This window comes from Trichechus manatus, unplaced genomic scaffold, assembly GCF_000243295.1.
Source record: "Trichechus manatus latirostris isolate Lorelei unplaced genomic scaffold, TriManLat1.0 scaffold00186, whole genome shotgun sequence".
NCBI lineage: Eukaryota > Metazoa > Chordata > Mammalia > Sirenia > Trichechidae > Trichechus > Trichechus manatus.
Genome location: NW_004444122.1, coordinates 1062865 through 1085000, shown reverse-complemented (window position 1 = coordinate 1085000; position 22136 = coordinate 1062865). Strand labels below are relative to the sequence as shown.

Here is a 22136-nt window from a genome sequence, read left to right as displayed (position 1 = left end):
GAGTACAACTGCCCCGTAGGGTTTTCTAGGCTGAAATCTTTATAGGAGCAGATCGCCAGGTCTTTTTCCTACAGAGTGCCTAGTGGGTTTGAACTCCCGACCTTCTGGTTAGCAGCTTAGTGCTTGCCCATTGCGCCACTAGTGTTCTTTCTTACAGAATTAGTATTTTTAAACTCCAGGTGGAATTATTTTTCCTCTGCTGGGCTCTGGCAGCTTCTATCAGCACCCTCACTGGGATAGTGACCAAAATTGTCCGTGCATGGGTCAAGTAGGCGTTGGTGGGTTGTGTGTGAGTGAGGGTACATGCTCCCTGGTGGCCGCTGTGCTATGGCCCTGGGTCATGGAGTGAGCAGCGGCGGGGCGGGGGGGGGGGGGCAGCTTTACCATCCTTTGGGGTCAGGTCAGCCTGAGAGCCCGTTTCTCTCCGTGTGTGCAGGAAAGACCTGTGTGCGGCCATGAACCGGCCCTGCGAGACCCTGGGCCTGTCCCACGTGGCGGGCATGTGCCAGCCACACCGCAGCTGCAACATCAACGAGGACACGGGCCTGCCCCTGGCCTTCACCGTGGCCCATGAACTCGGGCACAGGTACTTTGCCCACCCCCACTGCCACTCCAAGAACCCAGCTTCACCTTCCCAACCTGGGGTGCAGGGCAGCCAGGCCCGTGAGCCACAAGATCCTGGGGAAGGGAAACTGCCTGGGAGAGGGAGCCCCGACTTGGCCTGGCCCTGTGCTGTCCCCACACTATCCTTCCCCCCGTGACCGGGGCTGCTTCCCTGTTGAACATGAGAGAGGCTGGTGCCTCTCTGGGGCTGGCCTGGCACAAGTCTTATCTGATGGGGGTGCTAGGATGGGCCATAAAGTCACCATAGGTCTCTGGTGACCCTTCCCCTTGGCCCTCTGCTTGCATTTTTAACTCTCGGTCCCCTCTACCTAATCCCACTTGCTGTGTACCCTTGGGCTAGTGTCCTGCCCTCTCTGGGCCTCTGTGCGCTCCCTGTAGGTTGAGGGGGTTGGCTTCAGTGATGTCCAAGGCCGTCTTTCTCTGACACCCTCTGCCGGAGGCTCTCATGTCTCAGCACGGCCCGTGCCATCATCTTCTGTGCCTGGGCAGGTGGCGGGTTCCTGTTTAGCTGGTGAATACGACAGCATCTTAGACTGTCTGGCAAGCCAGTGAGAGTCAGAGGTGTTGGGATCATCCACCCAGACACTGGGTTCCCTGGGTTATAGCCAAGCACGCAGGGCCTTGAGGCCACCCATGGGGGTGAAAAGAACCCTCTGCCCCAGTCCTGCCATTCCCTGCTGTGTTACCCGGGCTAGTTCCTGAGCCTCTCTGAGCCTCTCTGGGGATAATAATGCCTCCCCGGGAAGTCTGAGTACTGAGCAAGACAGTGTTTGTGAGAGGGCTTAGCCTGGCGCCTGGCCCATAGCAGGTGCTCAGGAGATGGGAGTTTTCCCGTGTCCCTCCCAAAGATGCTTTATCAAGAACTTTCTGTGGTGCAGTAGGACCTCCTTTGCTTGACTCAAGTACATAGTTTTAGGACAAAGACCTGGACATGGGGGGACCTCTGTCAGCCTGTTCCTGGTGCCAGTGAGGTTGCCGGGCTGTGATGGGCTGCCACCCTTGGCTCGCCATCACTGGCTGGCTCCGGCGCAGGAACAGGGCTGCCTTGGGGCATTCAGGCTCGGGCTGGTGTGCCTGGAGGAGGACCCCACGGAATTCCAGCTATCACACGCATATTTGAGATTAAGGAACCTGGTCACAGAGAGGGGATGTGACTTGCCCAAGCCTACACAGTCACTTGGTGGCAGGGCTAGCCCCAGGAGCCAGGACCTTGCAGGCCTCTGGGGTGGGGGCAGGCTGGCAGCCTCCCTCCGGCTCACCCGCCCCTGGGGCCTGTGTCTCACGCAGTTTTGGCATTCAGCATGACGGAAGCGGCAATGACTGTGAGCCTGTTGGGAAACAGCCTTTCATCATGTCTCCACAGCTCCTGTACGACGCCGTTCCCCTCACCTGGTCCCGCTGCAGCCGCGAGTACATCACCAGGTTCCTCGAGTAAGTCCCCCCTAGCCCTGGAGACCCAGTCCTCGTCCGTGACGTCAAGGTCTAGTGGGGGAGATGCGGACAGTGATATTACAGCCCCAGGGTAGAGGGGCACCCAATACAGATGGGAGCCTGGGGTCCCCGACGTCCTCCCAGGAAGGACACCTGAGCTAAATCTTGGAACATGAGTAAGGGTTCCCAGAGATAGCGAAGGGAGAAGAGAGGTGTTCCTGGTAGAGGAAACACAAATGAAGGCCTGGAGACAGGAAAGAGAAACAGTGTTCACTGAGGTTATGCGAACCGAGGCTGGACAGGAAATGAAGCTGGAGGAGGTGCAGGCTGGCTACATAATTTGTGGGGTCCAGTGAAAAGCAAAGGAGCCCTGGTGGCACAGTGGTTAAGCACTTGACTGCTAACTGATAGGCTGGCAGCTCGAACTCACCCGGCGACTCCGTGGGTGAAAGACCTGGCGACCTGCTTCCGTAAAGATTACAGCCTAGAAAACCCTATGGGGCAATTCCACTCTGTCACAGGGGGTCGCTATGAGTTGAAATCGACTCAGTGGCACCTAACAGTGAAAAGCAGGGGAATAAGTACCCTGGAAAGTACTAAAGTATGAAGCTTTTTCCGTTCTTCTACATTGTCTCTATTTGTCATGGTGTTTTTTATTTGCTACTTAATGTTGTCCTAGGTAAAGAGAAATTAGAAATTTAAGTTATTAGCATAAATTTTACCATTCATCTTTATTTTGTGTACTGCTAGTTTTAAATGCAAATAAAAGAACATTTAACTCATATACGGAATCACTGAAATGACACAGTCATATTTCATAGCTCGTACTGACTAGACCAATGCAAATGCTGCACAAAATTAACTCAGCTGGTTTTATTTTACTCCTTGATATGCCACATTCTCCCAACACTCTCTACTGTTGCCTTACTGTTGAGTAAGGAAGGAGTAGAGGTAAAGAGCTATGCTTGCCCTACCTGTCCCTTTCCTTCTATCTCGTAATTTTTCAGTGTAAGTGGTTGGCTAATACAGGGAAGTAACACGAATAAGAAAGGATGACAGAGTTCCCTGGTTGTTGGTATTTCTTAGAATGTCATTGCCTTCTTTCTGCATATGAAGCAAATTCTGGTTCAAATGGAAAGTGTGGCCTCTGGGGCTGTCAGCGTTCGTTCTTACTCAGTTGTAGACAAAACACTCTTACTTTGTACTTTCTTTGAGTCTCTGAGTCTCCTACATGTTGTGCGTCCACTAGGATTCTGTGCTCACGAGGCAAAGCAAATGCTAGATGCAAATGGCGCAGCAAAGAACAGCAGACACACATTGTGCACATGTCCTCTGCCCACGTGCCTGCTCCTTGTCCCATCAGGCCTGTCTTTGTCTTCTAGTGCTGCTATAACAGAAATACCACAAGTGGATGGCTTCAACAAACAGGAGTTTATTCTCTCACAGTCTAGTAGGTTAGAATTCCAAATTCAGGTTGTCAATTCCAGGGGAAGGCTTTCTCTCTGTGTCGGCTCTGGAGGAAGGTCTTTGTCATCAATTTTCCCCAGGACTAGGAGCTTCTCAGCTCAGGGACCCCAGGTCCAAAGGACATACTCTTCTCCTGGCATTACTTTCTTGGTGGTATGAGGTCCCCCTGTCTCTGTGCTTGCTTCTCTTTTATGTCTCAAGAGATTGGCTTAAGATACAATCTAATCTTGTAGATTGAGTCCTGTCTCATTAATATAACTCCCACTAATCCCATCTCATTATCTTCATAGAGATAGGATTTACAACACATAGAAAAATCACATCAGATGACAAAATGGTAGACAGTCAAACAGTACTGGGAATCATGGCCTAGCCAAATTGATACACATGTTTTTGGGGGACACAATTCAGTCTATGACAAGGCCTCATTTGCAAAATACAGGTTCAAAGATAATATTATTAAGAATTTCAAGATGGCAATAGCAGAGCATTAAATAACCTTCCCCACCCCTCCGCACTCTCCATTATTTTTCTCTAGGCAGCCACTTTCAACTTTAACTCTTTTAGCTTTTTCTTATGTTATGTACTTTTATATTTCCAAAAAGCATTCCTGGAATGCTGTTTCTTGATTTTTCAGTTTAGATATTATTTGTTGATTCATACAATGGATTTAGCTCCCTTGCATTACCTTCTGCACACACATTTGTCCTCCCTGCCACATCCCAATATAGTGTTAACGTATTTGATTAGGTCCATATTCAGTGTTTTCATTATTATGACTGTGTAAACCTTCTTTATTGTTGGTTGAACCAAGTGTTGTAACAAGATGACATTTTCTTTTTAAGGATAATGTTTTTCTTTGCCTGTCTGGCTAAGTCTCCTGTATTCTTCAATGGTTTCTATAAAATGTCTTATAATCCAGTTTTCCAGAAGGTAATTCCTGCCAGATAATGTAACAGTTCCCTTTTTTTCCCCTGGACCTCTCCCCGCCAACCCCCCTGCCCAACTTCCCTTTGTCCTCTAGTCTAAACTGTATGCTTTCTAGACCTGCCCTCAAATTATTATGCAGGGCCTTTCTGTTTCTGGATCCTATGCTACTTTTTTCTGGGGTGGGGGTGGGGGTATACTCCCTTGTTTTGGTGGAGCACATCCTGAAGTAACTTTCTGAGAAAGAATGCATGGAGATAAATGGTTTGCATGTCTGAAAGTGTTTTATTCTTCCCTCATACCTAATAATTTGATTTGATATTGACTTTTAGGTTAGAAGTCACTCTCCCTCAGAATTTTAAAGGCATTTTTCTATTGTCTTTTAGCTTCCAACATTGCTGTTGAGAAGTCTCATACCATTCTGATTCCCAAGGCTTTGTGTATGAGCTTTTAAAAAATCTGGAAGCTTTTAGAAGTCTCTCTCTCTTTGAAATTTTACAAGTATGTGCCTTGGTCTATTTTTATGTATTATCTTGGGCACTTGGTAGACCCTTTTAATGTAGAAACTCATGTTATTCAGGTTTCAGAAATGGCCTTGTATTATTTATTTGGAAATTCTCCCTTCTATTTTCTCTTTCTGGAATCCTTAGTATTCAGCTGTCCTTTCATTTTCTTATTTTTTAAAGCTTTTTTTTTAATCTCTATTTTCTGAGAGACATCCTTATCTTTACCTTACAGCCCTTCTGTTAAATTAAAATAAATTTTTTTCTAGTTTACTTTTAAATTCTTAAACTTTCTTATTCTCTAAGTACTTTTTATTATCATGTTCTTGTTTCATGGGTGCAGTATCTTATCTTACTGAGGTTTTATTTTTTTCTTTTGCTCCCTGTTATATCTTTCTCTTCCTTTGAGGTTTTTTTTTTTTTAAAAAATGTATTTCTTTCATGTTAAAGGTTTTCTTAAAATGTCTTGTCTGCGTTTCATATATGGGAAGGAGGCACTGAGACACCAATTAGAAAGTCTGTGGACTTGTGCAGGTCTTCTCTGAGTCACTGCTGAGGGATTGGGCTAGGACAGGGCTATTTCTTTGGGAGATCTTTAAGTATCAGTATCTGAGGTATTTGTTTCTGGTGATTCTGTTTCCCTGCAGAGGAATCTTCTAATCTTTTACTGGAAGGGTGTAAGCCTGGCTATAGCATTCTGGCATCCAGATGGGGAAGAGGCTTGGTGGGTGTCTCACCATTCATTGTGTAGACTTTCATTTGTCCACCTTTTCTCTGTAGGCCCTTTTACTTCAGAGCCTCAACTGTGTCTCGTGTCCCCAGGTCAGATCCTCCTGGTCTGCCCTCTTCAGGGAGTGATCCCCAGCCCTCTGCCAGGCAGGGAGCTGGTATCACCTGGTCATGCAGAGCTGCGGAGGGAATTTAGGGTCTGACCAGTTCTTACACAGACTTTCAGTGACACTCCTGTCCTCTTACATAGGCTTTCAGCGACACTCTTGTCCTCAGCTCTACTGATACCCAGACCCACAGGCCCCTCTGGCACCCTAAATCCTGAGCCTTTCCAGTGTTCTGCCTCAGGCACTTGGTTCTCAGCCTTCTCCATTCTGCCAAGTCAGTTTCCATCTATTTTCCAGCTTCTGGAATTTTGTTGACATCTTTCATCTGCCATCATCACCCCTCCCTTACCCTTTGTCCCTATGGATTTATGCCTTGTTTATTCCTTTACTGTTATCATAGTGGGGTTTGGGTAGGGAATGGAGATAAATCTGTCTGCTGCATGTACCATGTTTTTCTAGAAATATTCTCACTGTAGAGTTTAAGCAAGGACGTGATTAGGTCCATTATGAATGTAAGAGCAAGGACTCCAGCTCTTACAGAGCCTAGGAAAGGGATTTCTGGGGTGGGGAGTGGGGTTGGAAGCAGGGAGGCTTAGTTTGCTGGTTAAGAACCTGGACTCTGGCTCAGGCTTCCTCCCGTGCTGGCCGGACAAGTTACATCAGCCCTTAAGCCTGAAGAAATGGGGACAATGATGGGACTGCCTCATGGGTTTGCTATGAGGTCTAAATGAGAAAACATGAATATTTAGCACAGTGCCTACCACGTGGTAAGCATTCAATACATGGTAATTATTGTTATTGCTATTTCCCCTACTACCAAGTGATATATGATATGGACCCAAACCAGGGAAGTGGCCATGGGGATGGAGAAAACCCACTGCCTTCGAGTTGATTGGACTCATAGCGACCCTATAGAACATAGTAGAACTGCCCCATAGGGTTTCCAAGGAGAAGCTGGTGGATTCCCACTGCCAGTCTTTTGGTTATCAGCCGAGTTCTTTCTAGTCTTTGACCATGCCATGCCCTATCTCACCAGTGGGAACGAAGAGGAGGGTTGGAAAAAGTCCCAAGGGTGTGTCTCCTTCCCTAGAGAGGGGCTGGAAAATCAGAACAGTAGCTTCCCGCACAGCACCCCCAGGGCTTGTTCCCTGTGCCAGCTTCCTAGAGGCCCCCACCCAGGGTGCCACCCACCACCCTGGCTTCAAGACAGACAGACAGATGAGGCTCTGTCCTCATTCAGCTGCTGGAATGCATGATGGACTTGGCTTGGGGCCTGGGACGAGAGTGAGAGGGGAGGGCGAGAGCCTGGGCCAGCCAGGGCCTCCCAGAGTCTTGGCCCCGAGCAGGATGGAGGACTTTTCCCAAGACAGAGATATGTGCCCCACTACTGAAAAGTGCTTGGGAGGAAGAAGAATGTCCCCTCTCCAAGGTCTATCCAGCACTTTCACCTCTCTGAGCACTCTTGTCCCAGGAGTCAGGCAGAGACGAATCACAAGGTCTTGGAAAAGGGTGGAAAGAGAGGGGTGCTGAGACGGAGAGAGGGGATGCTCATGGGGAGAGTGGTATCAGCCTGTCTTCCAGCCCTCCAGCTCTCAGCCTCCTTGCTGGAGGTAGGGTGGGAGCCAGAAATTGGGCCCCACCCAGGCAGGGTCGGAGGCAGAATGAGTGAGAGTCATAGGTGAAGAAGTTGCCATATACGGGGTCAGGCAGCATTTTGAGGCTGTGGCAAGTCTCGGAGGCCCTCACAGACCATCCTGCTGGCTCCACTGGGCCTGATGCTCCTCAGACCCTTATAAACAGATGTTTGTCAGGCCACATACAGCCAGACATGACTCAATCCTAGCTTGGTCTCAAACTCGGGCTCTCGCTGTATCAACATCAAGCCCCTAAAGTGCAGCAGGCCTTGTGCTTAGGGGTACAGTGGTAAACTAGACAGATAAGGAGCCTGCCCTTATGGCCCTCACTGGGGGTAGATGGACACATGACAATCAGGGTGATTAGCGCTGTGGCAGACAGCACCGTGGAGGTTGTAGGAATCTGGAGAGGGATGCTGGCCTCGGTCAGGGGACACTCCAAGAACATCGTCTCTGAGGAGGCGCCTTGGAGCTGCCTTCTAAAGGCCAATTCGGAGTATCCTGGCGAAGAAGTGCATTCTAGGTGGAGGGTGTGGCATGGTCAAAGACTAGGGGAATCCTCAAGACATGGTCATGTGGCTGGCTGGAAGTTTCCAGAGCCTATGGGCATTACCGGAGCCCTGGGGGCATGGTAGTTAAGAACTCGGCTACTACTCAAAAGGTCAGCAGTTCAAATCCACCAGCCGCTCCTTGGAAACCCTGTGGGGCAGTTCTACATGATCCTATAGGGTCTCTGTGAGTCGGAATTGAGTCAACGGCAATGGGTTTGGTTTTACGGGTTTATGGACGTTACCAGTTTGGCCTGAAGAGCCTTTCTGTGCTGAGAACTGCTTTAAGGGAACCTGAGGAGAGGTGTGGGGTGGGGCTTGGGGGGCGCTCTGCACACTCCTGCCCTCACTGCTGAGGTTTCTGCAGGGAGAGAGGCAGGCAGATCGTGGGTCAGGTTCCCACTGACTTCGCTTCACCCTGAGTCCCCACCATCAGAGTCTTCATGACCAGAACCCAGGGTGAAGGGGGGCTTGCACACGTGGCCCCCCCAAAGGTGGCAGCAACTCTTGGCAGTCCGCTTGTGTGTGCACATGAGGTGGAAGTAAGACTCCCCAGTGGAGCTGCCCACTGCCTCCTCTGACCAATTTGGGGCTGCCCAGCTCGGCTATAATTAGACTGAGGACGGGCCCTCCAAGGGGAAGGGCTGACAGGCTTGGGGATCTGGGTGTCTGTCGGCCACGTGAGGGGCCTGGCAAGGAGCCAGCTGGAGGAAGGAAGGGCTGACTGCCGGCCGCCCGTGTGACTTTTCCCAAGTAGACGCTGCTATTTATACCTCTGCAGCTTGGAGATCACACAGGCTACCTCAGCCTCTTGTTGATGAGGACATGAAGGCCCAGAGAGGGTAAGGGATGGCCCCAGGTCACACAGCATCCACAGCTTGGGGAGGAGGGGAGAAGTATTCAAGTTTTTGACTCCGCAGTCTGCACTTGCACCTGATTCTCATGGCAGGTCCTGTGAGGGCCGCCTCATCCCCCACAATTTTCCACTCCCACACAGGATGGGCTCCCCAGGTTGTTGTCACTTCAGTCGCCCAGCAGCAGGTCCACAGAAACCTTGGCATTGAGTCCCAGCCAGGAAGCGGAAGGGCTGGGATGGGGCCTGAGCTGTCCTCACCCCCTCGGACCCTGAGTCAGGAGAGCCCCTCAGAGTGGCTCTCAGGCTGGGGCTGAGTCAGAGGTGTGGTGAGCGCCCCCACTCCACATCCTGTGAGTTGTGGCATGCCAGAGGGAGAGAGAAAGCCCCAGTGCATGTTGTTCTGCCTCAGGGTGTAGGCCCCAGAGCCCCAAGCTCAGGCCGGCACAGGGAACACTCCACTTTCTTCCTATTAGGCCTCACTGCCATGTTTTTGGACTGTTATTTAGGGTGAAGTATTTCAGGCCAGGCCCATGGTCAGGTAGGAGGAGCCCCACACTGACAGCAGCTAGAGAATGGGCGCAGCGCAGACGCTATAGCCTCGGCCTGCTTCAAATCCTAACCACAGCCCCTCCTGTGTGACCCGGGGCAGTGGTGCGCTGCTCTGAGCCCTACATCTAAGGACAAGGTAATAATAGACTTCTGTCCAGAGTGTTGTGAGGAGCACATGAAAGGGGACCACTCAGCACCCAGGGCCAGTCTGGCCTGTGGCCATCTGGGGCCAGAGGGGCTGGTAAGACAGCCGTGCATTTGCTGACGCCCATGTTAGAAGAATCCGTTTCCTCAGCACAGGAGGCACAGGTGATTCCAGGAGGAGGCCCAGGGCCCTCAACAAGAATCTAGTCACCAGTGCTTTGTTCCCTCAGCTCTGCCTGGGACCTGCTGCCTGCCCAGGCCTGCCCAGTTCTTGGCCCCCAGCCCTGAGGGTCTGTTTCCTGTTTCTCTTTGCCCTTCCGAGCTCACCTCGAGGATCTCTGCCACCATAGTGTTGTGCGGCTTCTCCTCAGTGAGCCCATCCCCCACCATCCTGGCCCCCTCAGTGTTCTCAGGACCCCATTTTATATCCCCAGAGAAGAACCCTCACCTCTAGGCTTCCCCTCAGCCCTGCAGCCAGTGGGGCCCAGCTCTGCATTCTCCCCATGCCTGGGCTGCCTCCAGAGCTTTGTTCTTTCCCCTCCCGTCCTCCAGGCTCACACTGCCTGTTCTTCCGGGGTAGGGCCACCTTCCCTCTGCCCAGCCCCTCCCCGACATGCATCCTGTGGCCCAGCCTGCCTCTCCACTGGAAGTCCTGCCACTGGCTGGGGGACTAGGAGAGCACACAGACCACCCACCCTACACCAGGTCCCAGCTTCCACACCTCCACCTCTGAAATCTGGATGCCAGGACCAGGGTGGGAACCCCCGTCTCGGCTTCTCCTCACACTGCCTTCATCGGCATTAGCCCTTTTCTAGACCCGTCCTTCTTCTCCCAGTCTCTCCACCTCCTGTAGTGCCTCCTCCTTCTCCACCTGCCCATACCCACCCCAGGATCCATCACCTGCCCGTCTTTCTTGTGCCCTCAGCTCCTGCCCAGGCAGATAGAAGCCCTCCATCCAGCCACATGGCTTCTCCTTGTCTACACTGGGTGTCCCAGGGCAAAATCACACAGTTGGTGCCAGTGGGCCCAGCAACCATCGTCCACCTCCTTCCCCACCAAAGTTGCTTCAAACCAAAAAAAATCCAGGTTGGCCGATCTTTGTACAAATGGGGAGACTGAGACCCAGAGACCTTCCAGGGTAGTGCAAACAATTAGTGCACTCAGCTGCTAACTGAAAGGTTAGTGGTTTGAGCTCGTCCAGAGGCACCTTGGAAGAAAGTCCTGGTGATCTACTTCTGAAAAATCAGCCATTGAAAACGCTATGGAGCACAGTTCTACTCTAGCACACGTGAGTTCACCGTGAGCCGGAATTGGCTCGATAGCAACTGGTGGTTGTGGTATGAAGTGCAGAGAGGAGCAGAGATCAGCCAGAAATTGCCCAGTGAGCCCCAGGAGAACCCGGCCTACCTTTTCCCAGGCCTGGGTGCCATCCATCCTGTGGATGCCTGGGCGTTACGGGGTGGGCAGTGCTGGGTTCCCCTGTGGCCCTTTACCTAGTGTGGCAGCAGGGCTGGAGGGCACAGGAGACCAGGCTAAGGGTGGCCTGTGAGGATCAAAGGCAGCATCTGTGGTGGCTGTGGAGGATCTGCCAGATTCAAGGGTGATTTAGCTCTGTCACTCACAGCTGTGGGTCCTTGGGCAAGTTGTTCAGCCTTTCTGAGCCTCAGCTTCCTCAATGTAAAATAGCGATAATAGTCTGTACTCATGGACTTGTTGAAAGGAGTCAGTGAGCTGGTATTTGTAAAGCACTTAGCAGAGGGCCTAGCACAAAGTAAATGCTTAATAAAAGGGACTTATTGTTGAATAATAGATCCCTGGATGGCATAATCAATTTGCACTCGGCTACTAACCTAAAGGTTGATGATTTGAGCCTACCCAGTGGCACTGCGGAAGAAAGGCCTGCCAATCTACTTCCGTAAAGATTACAGCCAAGAAAACCCTGTGGAGCACAGAAACTCTATGGAGCACAGCTCTACTCTGTAACACATGGGGTTGCCAGGTTTCAGAATTGACTTGATGGCAGTGGGTTTGGTGTTTTTGGTTATTGTTGAGTAAAGAATCGTAGCCCTACTAGGAACTTTCTGACCCTATTCAGGCTTCGGGGAGAGGGGAGCTGGGTGTGGGCACTGAACTCTTGGAGCAGAACAGACAGGGAGAGCACATGGGCCGTGGAGCTGTGCACCCATGGGCTCCAGCTCTGACTTAAGCTCTCTCCTGAACAAGCCATTGAGTCACTCAGAACTTGTTTCCTCATTTGTAAAACGGGGTAACACCTTTTGAGGTGGGAGTGATTATCAGGAGTGATTGTCAAGTATGGAAAGCAACCAGCATGTATTATTAATATAAATACACCTGTGGGTGCAGCCCTTGAGCTGAGCCACCTCAGAACCAAGAGCCCACAGGCAGGAAGCTGAGTCAGGAGAACCCAGGGCTTTAGTCTCACTGGGCAGGAGCTGAGGGGACAGGAAGGAGAGGCAAAGGCAGTGGATCCTGAGGTGGGTGTGGGCAGTGGGGGAAGAAGGAGTCCCCACAGGAGGTGGAGAGACTGGGAGATCGAAGGGTCAAGAACCAGGGCTAATGCGCTGAAGGCAGCTGTGGGGAGAGGCCAGGAGGGCTCAGAGCTCCTTGAGGCATGCTGGGGTGGGGGGCTCCCAGGTTAGCATGAGGTGCAGATGGGATCAAGAATGCAGGACCTGGGGAGCAGGTAGCTGGGCCTCTAAGTCAGGTGACTCAGGTCCTCAGAGCGGGGGGCGAGGCTGCCACCGGACCTGTGGGGGCAAGGAGGACCGACTGGAGATTGAAGCACGCAGGATTGTTGAAGCGCCTGTCCCGACTCTCTTAAAATCGTCCCATATCTCTTTCCTTCACTGCGCAAGCATCTGTTGAGGAGGTCACACCCTGAGGCTCTTCCCCCTTCCCCAGCTTCAGCCAGAGTAGCTGAGCTTTTCTCTGTTTTATTTTTCATTTGGGGGAAAAAACCTGGTTTGGCTGCTGAAAACAGTCTCATGATGTGGACTTCTTTGGGAGGCCTGGGGTTCCCTCCCACGGGGCAGGGTAGACCCTGAGGTGCAGGGTTTGTGGCTCTCCCTCTGAGGACCCCACTCTGTCCCCACCCAAGCCCAACCCCTGAGCCAGGGCTCCGAGGCACGTGCGCGCTGGGCACAGGGGACCATGTGGTTCTCGGCACAGGCTGCCCCTTCCAGGCCCTCCGCCCTCCCCCATTTGCAAGTCTGCTGGGACTCCGCTGTCTCAAAGGCAGGGAGACCAAGGCTCCAAAAGGGTCCCTCTGACCCCATCATCTTAGCATCCATGTGGTCCTTGCCTTTTCATCACCTCACTCAGTCCTTCCTGCGACCCCGGGAGGGATGGTCTCCCCACTGGCCACAGGCACACAGCCCGAGAGTGAGCCCACAGGTCCGGTGACTCTGGGGCCCTGGCCCCACTGCACCACCTGCTGCCTGCCTGAGCCCACCTTTCCCAGCCTTGTCTGCCCAGCCAGCCCCGGAGATGGGCATTCGTAGCCCACAGCAGGTGGCCTGGGTGCTGGGTAAGGGGGACTCCACAAGCAGCCAGCCTGGGTGGGGCAGGACAGGGAAACAAATGGTCAGTGAGCAGCAGGGTGTGGCCAGGGCCCCAGTCCGCAGGTGGCAGCAGCTCCCGCAGGGAATCATGTAAGCAGCATTGGCTGGAGGTGTCCCCACCCTTGCCTCGCCTGCTCTTCTTGCTGTCCTCCCTGTGCTGAGCCCCAAGCCGAGCCTTCCCAGGGTCCCCGCAGCCCCAGGCACCTCTCTGGTCTGGGGACACCCAGGCCTCCAGCTCCAATTGCAGAGCCTTACTCCCACTATGCTCCCAGGCCCCCAGTACAACTGCCTCCCACCCCCACCGGACCCTCTGCTCACCCTGGCTCCCTGGTCTGGCACCAACCAGCTCCTCTAAACCTCGTAGACTGGAAAACTGGAGGGTTTCTTCCTCCCCCTACCCTGTCTGGCCAGGGACCCGAGACCCACAGGTCCTGCCTCCCTCCCTGCCTCTGCCGAGGCCCTTGCTGCCTGCCCCTTACCCCAACCCTGATTCTCTGCATGGCTCAGTTCTCCCAGCCACCCCAGCCTCTGCTGCCCCAGGAAGGCCCCCGGACCCTCCTCCGATCCACCCAGGACTACATGGAGCACTGGACAGGGCTGGTCAGCAGGCTGGTGCACTCAGGCTCCGAAATACCACTGCATTGGTGCTTGCTTGGGCCCAGCAAGGGCACAGATGATGCTCCACCCCAGAGGCAATGGCATGCTCAGGAGGTTCACAGAGTGAGCTAGCATAGAGGCTGTCGAGCTGGACCTGGGGCGCCCCCACCAGGGCCTTTGTGCCTCCTGGCTCCCTGCCTGGTGCAGCGTGTGGGCAGCCTTATGTTCACGCAAGGCGTCAGCAGGGGTCTGTGACGGACACAGACTGTGCCTGGCTTGTGTCTGCCTGGTTCCCCAGGGCCTGCAAGGGCCTGCTGGCTGGAGGAAGGCAGCAATCAATAACAGACTGACAGGGCAGGCAGGGCAGCCCCAGGGGTGGGCAGGGAGCAGGCAGGGCTGCCCCTGGGATCTCCCAGGTTGGCAGCCGGGCAGGGAGCAAGCTTTCAGGCTCTGGTTCTTCCACAGATGACCCTAGGTCTCAGCCCGGGGCGGGGCCATCCCAGGCCCTGTGTTTTATCACCTGTGATGTGATGCTCTCCAGATACCGGTCAGGAATGGCCCAGCTCCAGAACTTGGGCTGGGAGGAGGCTGCAGGGACTCAGCACAGGGGCCACCTGAGGACTTGGCAGTCCAGGGGGACTTCTGAGGGAAAGGCCCTTGGGCTGGATCCTGAAGAGCGAGGCCTTTAGCGGTTAGAGTTAGAGGAGTGAAGCAAGCACTGTAGGTAGAGAGCACAGTGTGTGCAAAGGCCTGGCAGTGAGGGTAGAGGGGAGTTGTTTAGCCAGGCTGGAGTGCCAGGTGGGAGATGAAGTGGGAGAGGCCAGGAGGCTGGGGATTGGAGTGTAGGCTGGAGGCGGATGATGGCGTTTTCCTGCAAGTTTAGGGCTTTATACCCATTCCCAGCTCACGTGCTCTCCTGGTCCTCCCTGATGGGCCTCACAGGCTGCCCCCTGCCCCAGGGCCACAGGCGGTCCCTCACCCCTCCCTCCTGTCCCGTCTCTGCAGCCGTGGGTGGGGCCTGTGCCTGGATGACCCCCCCACCAAGGATGTCATTGACTTCCCCTTGGTGCCGCCTGGCGTCATCTATGATGTGAGCCATCAATGCCGCCTGCAGTACGGGGCCTACTCCGCCTTCTGTGATGACATGGACGTGAGTGTGGGGCACGTGTGGGCTTAGGGGCTGGGGGGCGGAGGGGTGTGTGGGGCCTGGCAGGCAGAAGGACTCAAGGGACAGTCCTTTCCAACCTGGGGACACTAGCCTTGGAGGGACCCTGCCCAGCCCTGGGCTCGGCCTCCACATGACACCGAGAGACACCGAGTAGCCTGTGGGAGAGGCCTCAGATCAGATGGCCACAGACTCATGTCTGAATTCTGGGTCAACCATTTCCCAGCTGTGGGGCTTTGAGGCAAGTCCCTCCACCTTCCTGCAGCTGATTTATAGAAGAGGGGAAATAAACGCCCCCGGTGGGATGCTGGGGATGGTCACCTACACTGATGGGCACGGGCAGAGGCCCCACAGCTTCGTGGACGTCTGTCCAGGCAAGTGGGCTTGGGCTCCAGAGCTTGTGGATCAGCTGGAGGCCACAGCTCTGAGCAGCAAACCCCAGCCTCAGGGCCCCGCCCAGGGCTCCCCACAACACCACCCAGTCAGAAAGCAAATGGGTGGGAGAGAGAGCAGAAACAAAAGACAAGAGGGGGCCTCTGGGAATCTTCATGTCTGCAGACCTCCTCCCCCCATGTACCAGTCCCATGGAGGGGTGCCCAGGAGCCTCAGGGGCAGTGAGCGGGGGCAGGGCGGGTGGCTGCACTGGGGAGGGCGTGAGGGTCTGGCTGTGCCCTTCTCCTTACAGAATGTCTGCCACACTCTCTGGTGCTCCGTGGGGACCACCTGTCACTCCAAGCTGGATGCAGCTGTGGATGGTACCAGGTGTGGGGAGAGCAAGGTAGGGGATGCCCTCAGCCCCAGCTGTGGTGGGGGGTGAGAGGCCAGACTTCCTGCTATGCCTTGGGATCAGCCTTGGCGCACAGACTGGCTTGTGCTCTTAGCAGTCCCAGCTGTCTCTGGCCCGAGTCCCTGTGATCCTCCAAGACAGGGAGCATGTGGACTCTTGCATTCCCTGCTAGCTCCACCATGAGGCCTGTGTCTTGGATGACTGTGAGGAGGCCCCCTACCCCTTTGATCCTCCCTTTCTAGGCCTTCCTGCCTACCTCGTTCTCACTAGGGTGAGGATGACTGATAGGCTTGGGATGGGGCTGCCCTCTGTCTTTGTAGTGGTGTCTCAATGGGGAGTGTGTTCCTGTGGGCTTCCAGCCCAAGGCTGTGGATGGCGCCTGGTCCGGCTGGAGCGCCTGGTCCATGTGCTCGCGGAGCTGTGGCGTGGGAGTGCAGAGCACTGAGCGGCAGTGCACACAGCCTGTGTAAGTGCGGGCCCAGGGGGCCTGTGGCAGGGTGGGATCCAGGGCCCTGAGCAGAGTCAGATGATTGGGGGAGAGCTTGGCTCTGTCCCAGCCCCTGCCCTGAGAGGTGTCCCCATAGAGGCCAAGCTTGGAGCGCCCATGGCCACCTTGGGTCACTCCAGGGTGGTGTCCTGGCACCTGACAGGGCCCGACTGCTGACCCCATTGCAGAGAGGGGAACACTGAGGCCCAGAAACTGGAGGGACTCATCAGAGGCCACGCAACAAAGCAACAGCTAGCTGGAGGGCGGCAGGAGAGGGCAGTGGTTAAGAGCTTAGACCCTGGACCTGAAACGATCAGGGTTCAGATTCCCTCTCCACCCTGGGGCAAAGGCTTTCGCCACCCCTTCTCTGAGCCTCATTTTCCTCGCCTGGGTAATTGGGCAACGCAGCCCACCTGACAGAGTTGTAGTCGGGGGGAAAATGCAGTTACTGCAGGTATAGCGTTTATTCCAGTGACTAGTCTGTAGTAAGTACTCAGCAAGTAGTTGCTGCTTAAACGTGTAAGACCTAATTTATTAGTGGTTACTGGGGGTGGAAGGATGGGGAAACGAGGAGTCATTGTTTAGGAGGCAGTGAGTTTCTGTTTATAATGATGGTAAATTTGGCAATGGATATTGGTGATGTTTGCACAACATGATTAATGTCATCGGTGCACTAAATGTGCACGTGGAAAACGTTGCATTAGCAAATATTGTGTTATATATACTTCTACAGTTAGAAAAAAATAGCTATAAACTTCAATCTCTACAGCTCCTGACAAAATATAAATGCCTTTTTAGGGCCAATATAATTTTTTGGGGAAAAAAAAAAAGATACCACAAGAGATGAGTACGCTGAAAATGAAAAATAAATTATTGTATCTAATCAAAAATATTATTTACAATAAATTTAAACAAAGAAGTTTAAAAAAAAAATAGTTACTGCTTAGCAGTGTCAGAGGTATGACCTGGGTCTGAGATGAGATTGGGGGCAGTTGGGAGGATGGGCAGCACTGAGGTGATGGTTAGTGTGACCTGGGGCGAGTGACTGCACCTCTTTGGGCCTCAGTTTCCCCATCAGAGGTGCAGATCCAGTGAGGTATGGAGGCTGGCAGTACTGTAGACTGGGGCTGCTGGCTCTTTTGGATGAGCCCCTCTTCAGTGGGCTGCCCCTGGGTGGACAATGAGATTCATAGCCAGCCCCTCCTAGGGCCTTTTCTTGGCAGATTTCAGCCTCTATCCCCCCGACCCCCTGGCCTGCCCGTCTGAGCTGAGGTGGGGACAGTCACACTGGCCCAGATGTAGGTGAGGGTCAGGTGCTGCACTTAGGGCAGACCTCTCGGCCAAGGGCTTCCTCTTGACTGGGCTGAGGTGCTGCCACCAGGAGCAAGTCAGCTGACACATGGGCTCATCGGGACACTGGGTCTCATGGGCTGGAGACTCAGAGAAGCCCCTCCAGCCGGTGCTGGTCACATGCGAAGCTTGTTCCAGCCTCCCAACAGCCCTCTGCAGAGGCAGTCCCAACCCATTTTATAGATGCAGAAACTGAGGATCAGAGAGGGCCGAAGACTTGCCCAAGGTCACACAGCAGGTTGAGGGCTGAGCCCAGGCTTCTTGCTGCTATCTTCACTTAGGTCCTTGTAAGTAGGGAGAAGGTGTCTGTTTGAGCCAGAGGGTGGGCAGCCCAAGAGGAGAGAACAGCGTGAGCACAGGTGGGTGGCGGGAGACTCTGGGTGTTAGGGATGCAGGCGGAGGCTGCTCACTCTGAGGGCCTACTCCTGGATCTGAGTATACAGTAAGCATTCACTGTGTGCTCACTCAGCCCCCACCCGGCTCTCCCCACAGGCCCAAATACAAGGGCAAATACTGCGTAGGCGAGCGTAAGCGCTTCCGCCTGTGCAACCTGCAGGCCTGTCCACCTGGCCGTCCCTCCTTCCGTCACGTCCAGTGCAGCCACTTTGACACTATGCTCTACAAGGGCCAGCTGCACACCTGGGTGCCCGTGGTCAATGACGGTGAGTCCTACCGCCTGTGGGGAGACTGAGGCTCAGAGCGGTGGGGATTTGTGGGCCCAGGGTCACCCAGTGATACAGGCAGGAGGCTCTGTCCCCACCCCCAGCTCTGGGCTGTTCCTCACTGTGCCCTGGGGCTGCCACTCCCTCCTAGCTCCCCAGTCTGCAGCCTTGCAGACAGTTACCAGCCCAGTTGGAGCCTATGGCATGTTTGCATGGTGGTTTGGGAGCCTCGGCCTGCTGTTGGTACTTGTCGCGGTGGGGTCTTCCTGGCGGCCTCCGTGATGCCTGCCCTGGCTGTCCCTGATGGCTCCTCCACTTGGGCCCCCAGTGAACCCCTGCGAGCTGCATTGCCGGCCCTTGAATGAGTACTTTGCTGAGAAGCTGCGGGACGCCGTGGTCGACGGCACGCCCTGCTACCAGGGCCAGGCCAGCCGTGACCTCTGCATCAACGGCATCTGCAAGGTGTGCCCGGATAGGAAGAGGGGTCTCCCAGCACCGCCTGCCCTCAACCCCCCTGGCAGCACCAGGTCCTCCTCTGGGCCCCTCCTGGTCTCCCAGGCTGTACCATTGGGCTTCCTAGCTCCTGCCAGTGAAGCCCTTTGATGGCCTCCTGTCACTTCTAGGGCAAAGCCCCCAGCACTCCCTTGGCCCTTGAGACCCCTCACAGTCCAGCTTCACACCCCTAGCTCCTACCTCTTCACCCCACCTTCCCACACCTTCCCCCACCAGTTGCCGCGGCTTCTATCACAGGCTGCACAGCGGAAACCTGAGCCCAGCAGCGGCTCTGCCTCCCACTGGCTGAATGACTCCAGGCAGTGGTTTTCTCTTTGCGAGAAAAGGGCCAGCTCTGGTGGCATTTGGTAGCAATTCTTATTATTTCCGGTAATGGTGGTAGCCGCACCTCCCTTTTTGTCCTTGCTTCCAAGAAATGAAAGGAGCCCTGCTGGCGTAGTGGTTAAGTGCTTAGCTGCTGACCGAAAGGTTGGCGGTTCGAACCCACCAGCCACCCAGCGGGGGAAAGATGTGATAGTCTGCTTCCATAAAGATGACATTGGAACCCTATGGAGCAGTTCTACTCCTGTAAGGTCACCATAAGTCGGAATTGACTCAACAGCAATGGGTTTGGATTTTGGTTTTCAAGCAATGAAGCTACTGGGAGCTTAAGAGGACTGGGTTCAGAGGAGGACCAGCAGGGAAGGTGCTAATCCCGAGTGCCTTTGACTTTGAATCCCACTTCTGGAAAATCCACAAACACACTGGTCAGGAGCCCATGGTGTTGCCAGCTCCCCTGCCCACCATAGCCTTTTATAAAACTTTTCCCATCTCCTGTTCCATGTGATCCTCACAGATCAATCTCCCCATTTCACATCTGTGGAAACTGAGACTCAGAGAAGGGTTCACCTGGAGTCAGACTGAATAGCTGTGGTGGGTCAGGGCCCAGAGCCAAGGGCTCCCAACCCCCACTCTGGAGCTCTGTCCTTGAGGCCCTAGCAGGCCTCTGGGGCTGGGGCCAGGAGAGGGCTGGTGGCCGGCGGCCCAGCACAAGGGGCCTCCCCTCCCACCCCCTGTGTGTTACAGAATGTCGGCTGCGACTTCGAGATTGACTCGGGAGCCGTGGAGGACCGCTGCGGTGTGTGCCACGGCAACGGCTCCACCTGCCACACCGTGAGCGGGACCTTTGAGGAGGCAGAGGGCCTAGGTATGGGGTGGGACAGCTGGCGGGTGGGGATGCTCTGGACCCTGGCCGCCCCTTTCTCATCTGCCCCAAGCTCCTCCCCTTGGCACCGTGATCCCCACCCAGGCTAGAGATGGGAAGCAGGGAAGGCTTCTTGCCTAGTCCAGGTCCCCTGTAGGAGTGAGGGGTACGTCCACCGAGGCGCCGAGACCTGTCCTCATGGAAGCCCCCGTCCCAGGGACCCTGGCTGGGCCAGCCAGGCTTGAGGGTGGTCCCTGGCCCTTTCATGGGGTACTGTCTTCTTACAAAGCTTCAGAGGCCCACCCCCACCACCCAGCTCCACTCCCTTGCCTCAGCTTGTTCTGTGCACATTGCTTAAATGTCAACTCTGTGGTAGTTGGTGGGGACATGGAGGTGAAGAGCTCACAGGACAAGGTGACAGAACAGATGGTGATCCCTTAGTGGCAAATGCAATGGAGAGAGGCCCAGGGGGCTGGGAGAGCACTGAGGAAGGTCCTGACCTGGGGAGGTCAGGGAGGACTTACTGGAGGAGGCAGAAATGGAGCTGACTCATAAAAGACTCAGACAAAATAGGGAGGAGCGTTCCAAACGGAGTGCTGACACCTGGAGGCAAGAAGAGTATGCTCTGTCTGGGGGCCTGTGAGGAAGGTAGGGTGACTGTGGGAGCCTTGAATGCCAGGTCAGGAAGCTTAGATTTCATCCTGGAGATGCAGTATAGCGTGCAGTTGAAGCACAGACCCTGAAGCCTGGTTTGTATCCCAGCAGGACCCTTGGGCAAGTTACTTAACCTCTCTGTGCCTCAGTTTCCTCATCCGTAAACCGAGGATAACAATAGTACATAGGGTGTTAACACTTGCGTTAACGTATGTAAAATGCTTAGTGTAGTGCCAGGCACGTGGCAGGTTCTTCCTAAGTGAAAGGGGAAAAAAAGGCTGTATAGGTGGGGAGGAGGTCCCAGGAATGTCCCAGTCAGTTTGGTATTTCAGGAAGGTCATGCTGGCCCCGGGTGTGACAAGGATCCTTGTGACAAAGAGACCAGGGAAGGGCCAGCCAAGCCCTCCAGGGAGAGGTTTGGCAGAGCATGGGTCATGGGGCAGGATTTGAGGAGCTTTTCTGAGGTTTTGGTGATGTAAGACAGATCAAAGCATCTGCCTCTTGGGAGAGCTCAGAATCTGAAGCTAATGGAATCTTCAGCATGAGCAGGAAGGGGCAAGTGGGAAGAGAGGTGCAGGAAAATGGTGGTGGACAGCCATTCCTCCCACCCTGAGGCCTCTGCACAACCCTTCACAACAGGGTATGTGGATGTGGGGCTGATCCCAGCTGGTGCGCGCAAAATCCACATCGAGGAGGTGGCTGAGGCTGCCAACTTCCTGGCCCTGCGGAGTGAGGACCCAAATAAGTACTTCCTCAATGGCGGCTGGACCATCCAGTGGAACGGGGAGTACCAGGTGGCGGGCACCACCTTCACATACGCACGCACAGGCAACTGGGAGAACCTCACGTCCCCAGGCCCCACCGCCGAGCCTGTCTGGATCCAGGTGCCTCCCTCCCGAAGCCTGGGGTGGGGGGAAGCAGAGATGGGGTTCTCGGGCCCAGCCCCCCATTGCAGGGTGTAAGCCCTGGCACAATCACAGAGCGTGGCTCTGGGCCTGGCTCTACTGCTGAGGCCTCTGCCTCAGTTTCCCTATCTCTAAAATATCCCCACGGTATAGCCCCAGCTCAGAGGTGGTTGGGGTCGGCTCCTTTAGGGTGGTTACTCCGGGTGGCAGATCCCAGGCAGAGAGGGAGGACATCTCGTGCTCATGGGGCCCCCACCTACCTTCCCCAGCTGCTGTTCCAGGAGAGCAACCCTGGGGTGCGCTATGAGTACACCATCCACAGGGAGGCAGATGGCCACAATGAGGCCCAGCTGCCCGTGTTCTCCTGGAACTATGGGCCCTGGACCAAGTGCACAGTCACCTGTGGCACAGGTGAGAAGGGGGATGGGCACAGGGGCCGTCTCTGGGCAGGGATGCCCGGCTTCATCCCTCAGCTCCCTGCTTATTTGCTGGGCCACCATGGGCTTGGAACTTTACTTCTCTGAGCCTCAGTTTCCCCGTCTGTAAAATGGGGATAGCAACAGCCCCTGTCTCGTAGGGCCACTGAGGTTACATGGATAAGGCAGGTAAAGCACATGTTGGGTGCTGAGTATGTCTCTATTCAGAAAGGCACCGGCTCTGTCTTCCTTCTCTCCTCATTGCTCAGCTCTGGCAGGTCTTGGGCCTGTGTCTCTGCTTCATTCTGAAGATCTGG

At 54.6% G+C, this 22136-nt stretch overlaps 1 protein-coding gene across 1 annotated transcript in view; it reads left to right on the top strand.

Moving 5' to 3' along the window:
- ADAMTS7 (ADAM metallopeptidase with thrombospondin type 1 motif 7) overlaps nucleotides 1-22136 on the top strand; it is a 50791-nt gene that overhangs the window by 18669 nt on the left and 9986 nt on the right. Inside the window, exons 7-16 of the mRNA XM_004387478.1 lie at nucleotides 437-586; nucleotides 1912-2055; nucleotides 14703-14847; nucleotides 15548-15640; nucleotides 15970-16115; nucleotides 17979-18148; nucleotides 18477-18610; nucleotides 19727-19847; nucleotides 21138-21382; nucleotides 21673-21814. Coding sequence (XP_004387535.1) covers nucleotides 437-586; nucleotides 1912-2055; nucleotides 14703-14847; nucleotides 15548-15640; nucleotides 15970-16115; nucleotides 17979-18148; nucleotides 18477-18610; nucleotides 19727-19847; nucleotides 21138-21382; nucleotides 21673-21814 — 1490 coding nt within the window. The remainder of the gene's footprint in view (nucleotides 1-436; nucleotides 587-1911; nucleotides 2056-14702; nucleotides 14848-15547; nucleotides 15641-15969; nucleotides 16116-17978; nucleotides 18149-18476; nucleotides 18611-19726; nucleotides 19848-21137; nucleotides 21383-21672; nucleotides 21815-22136) is intronic.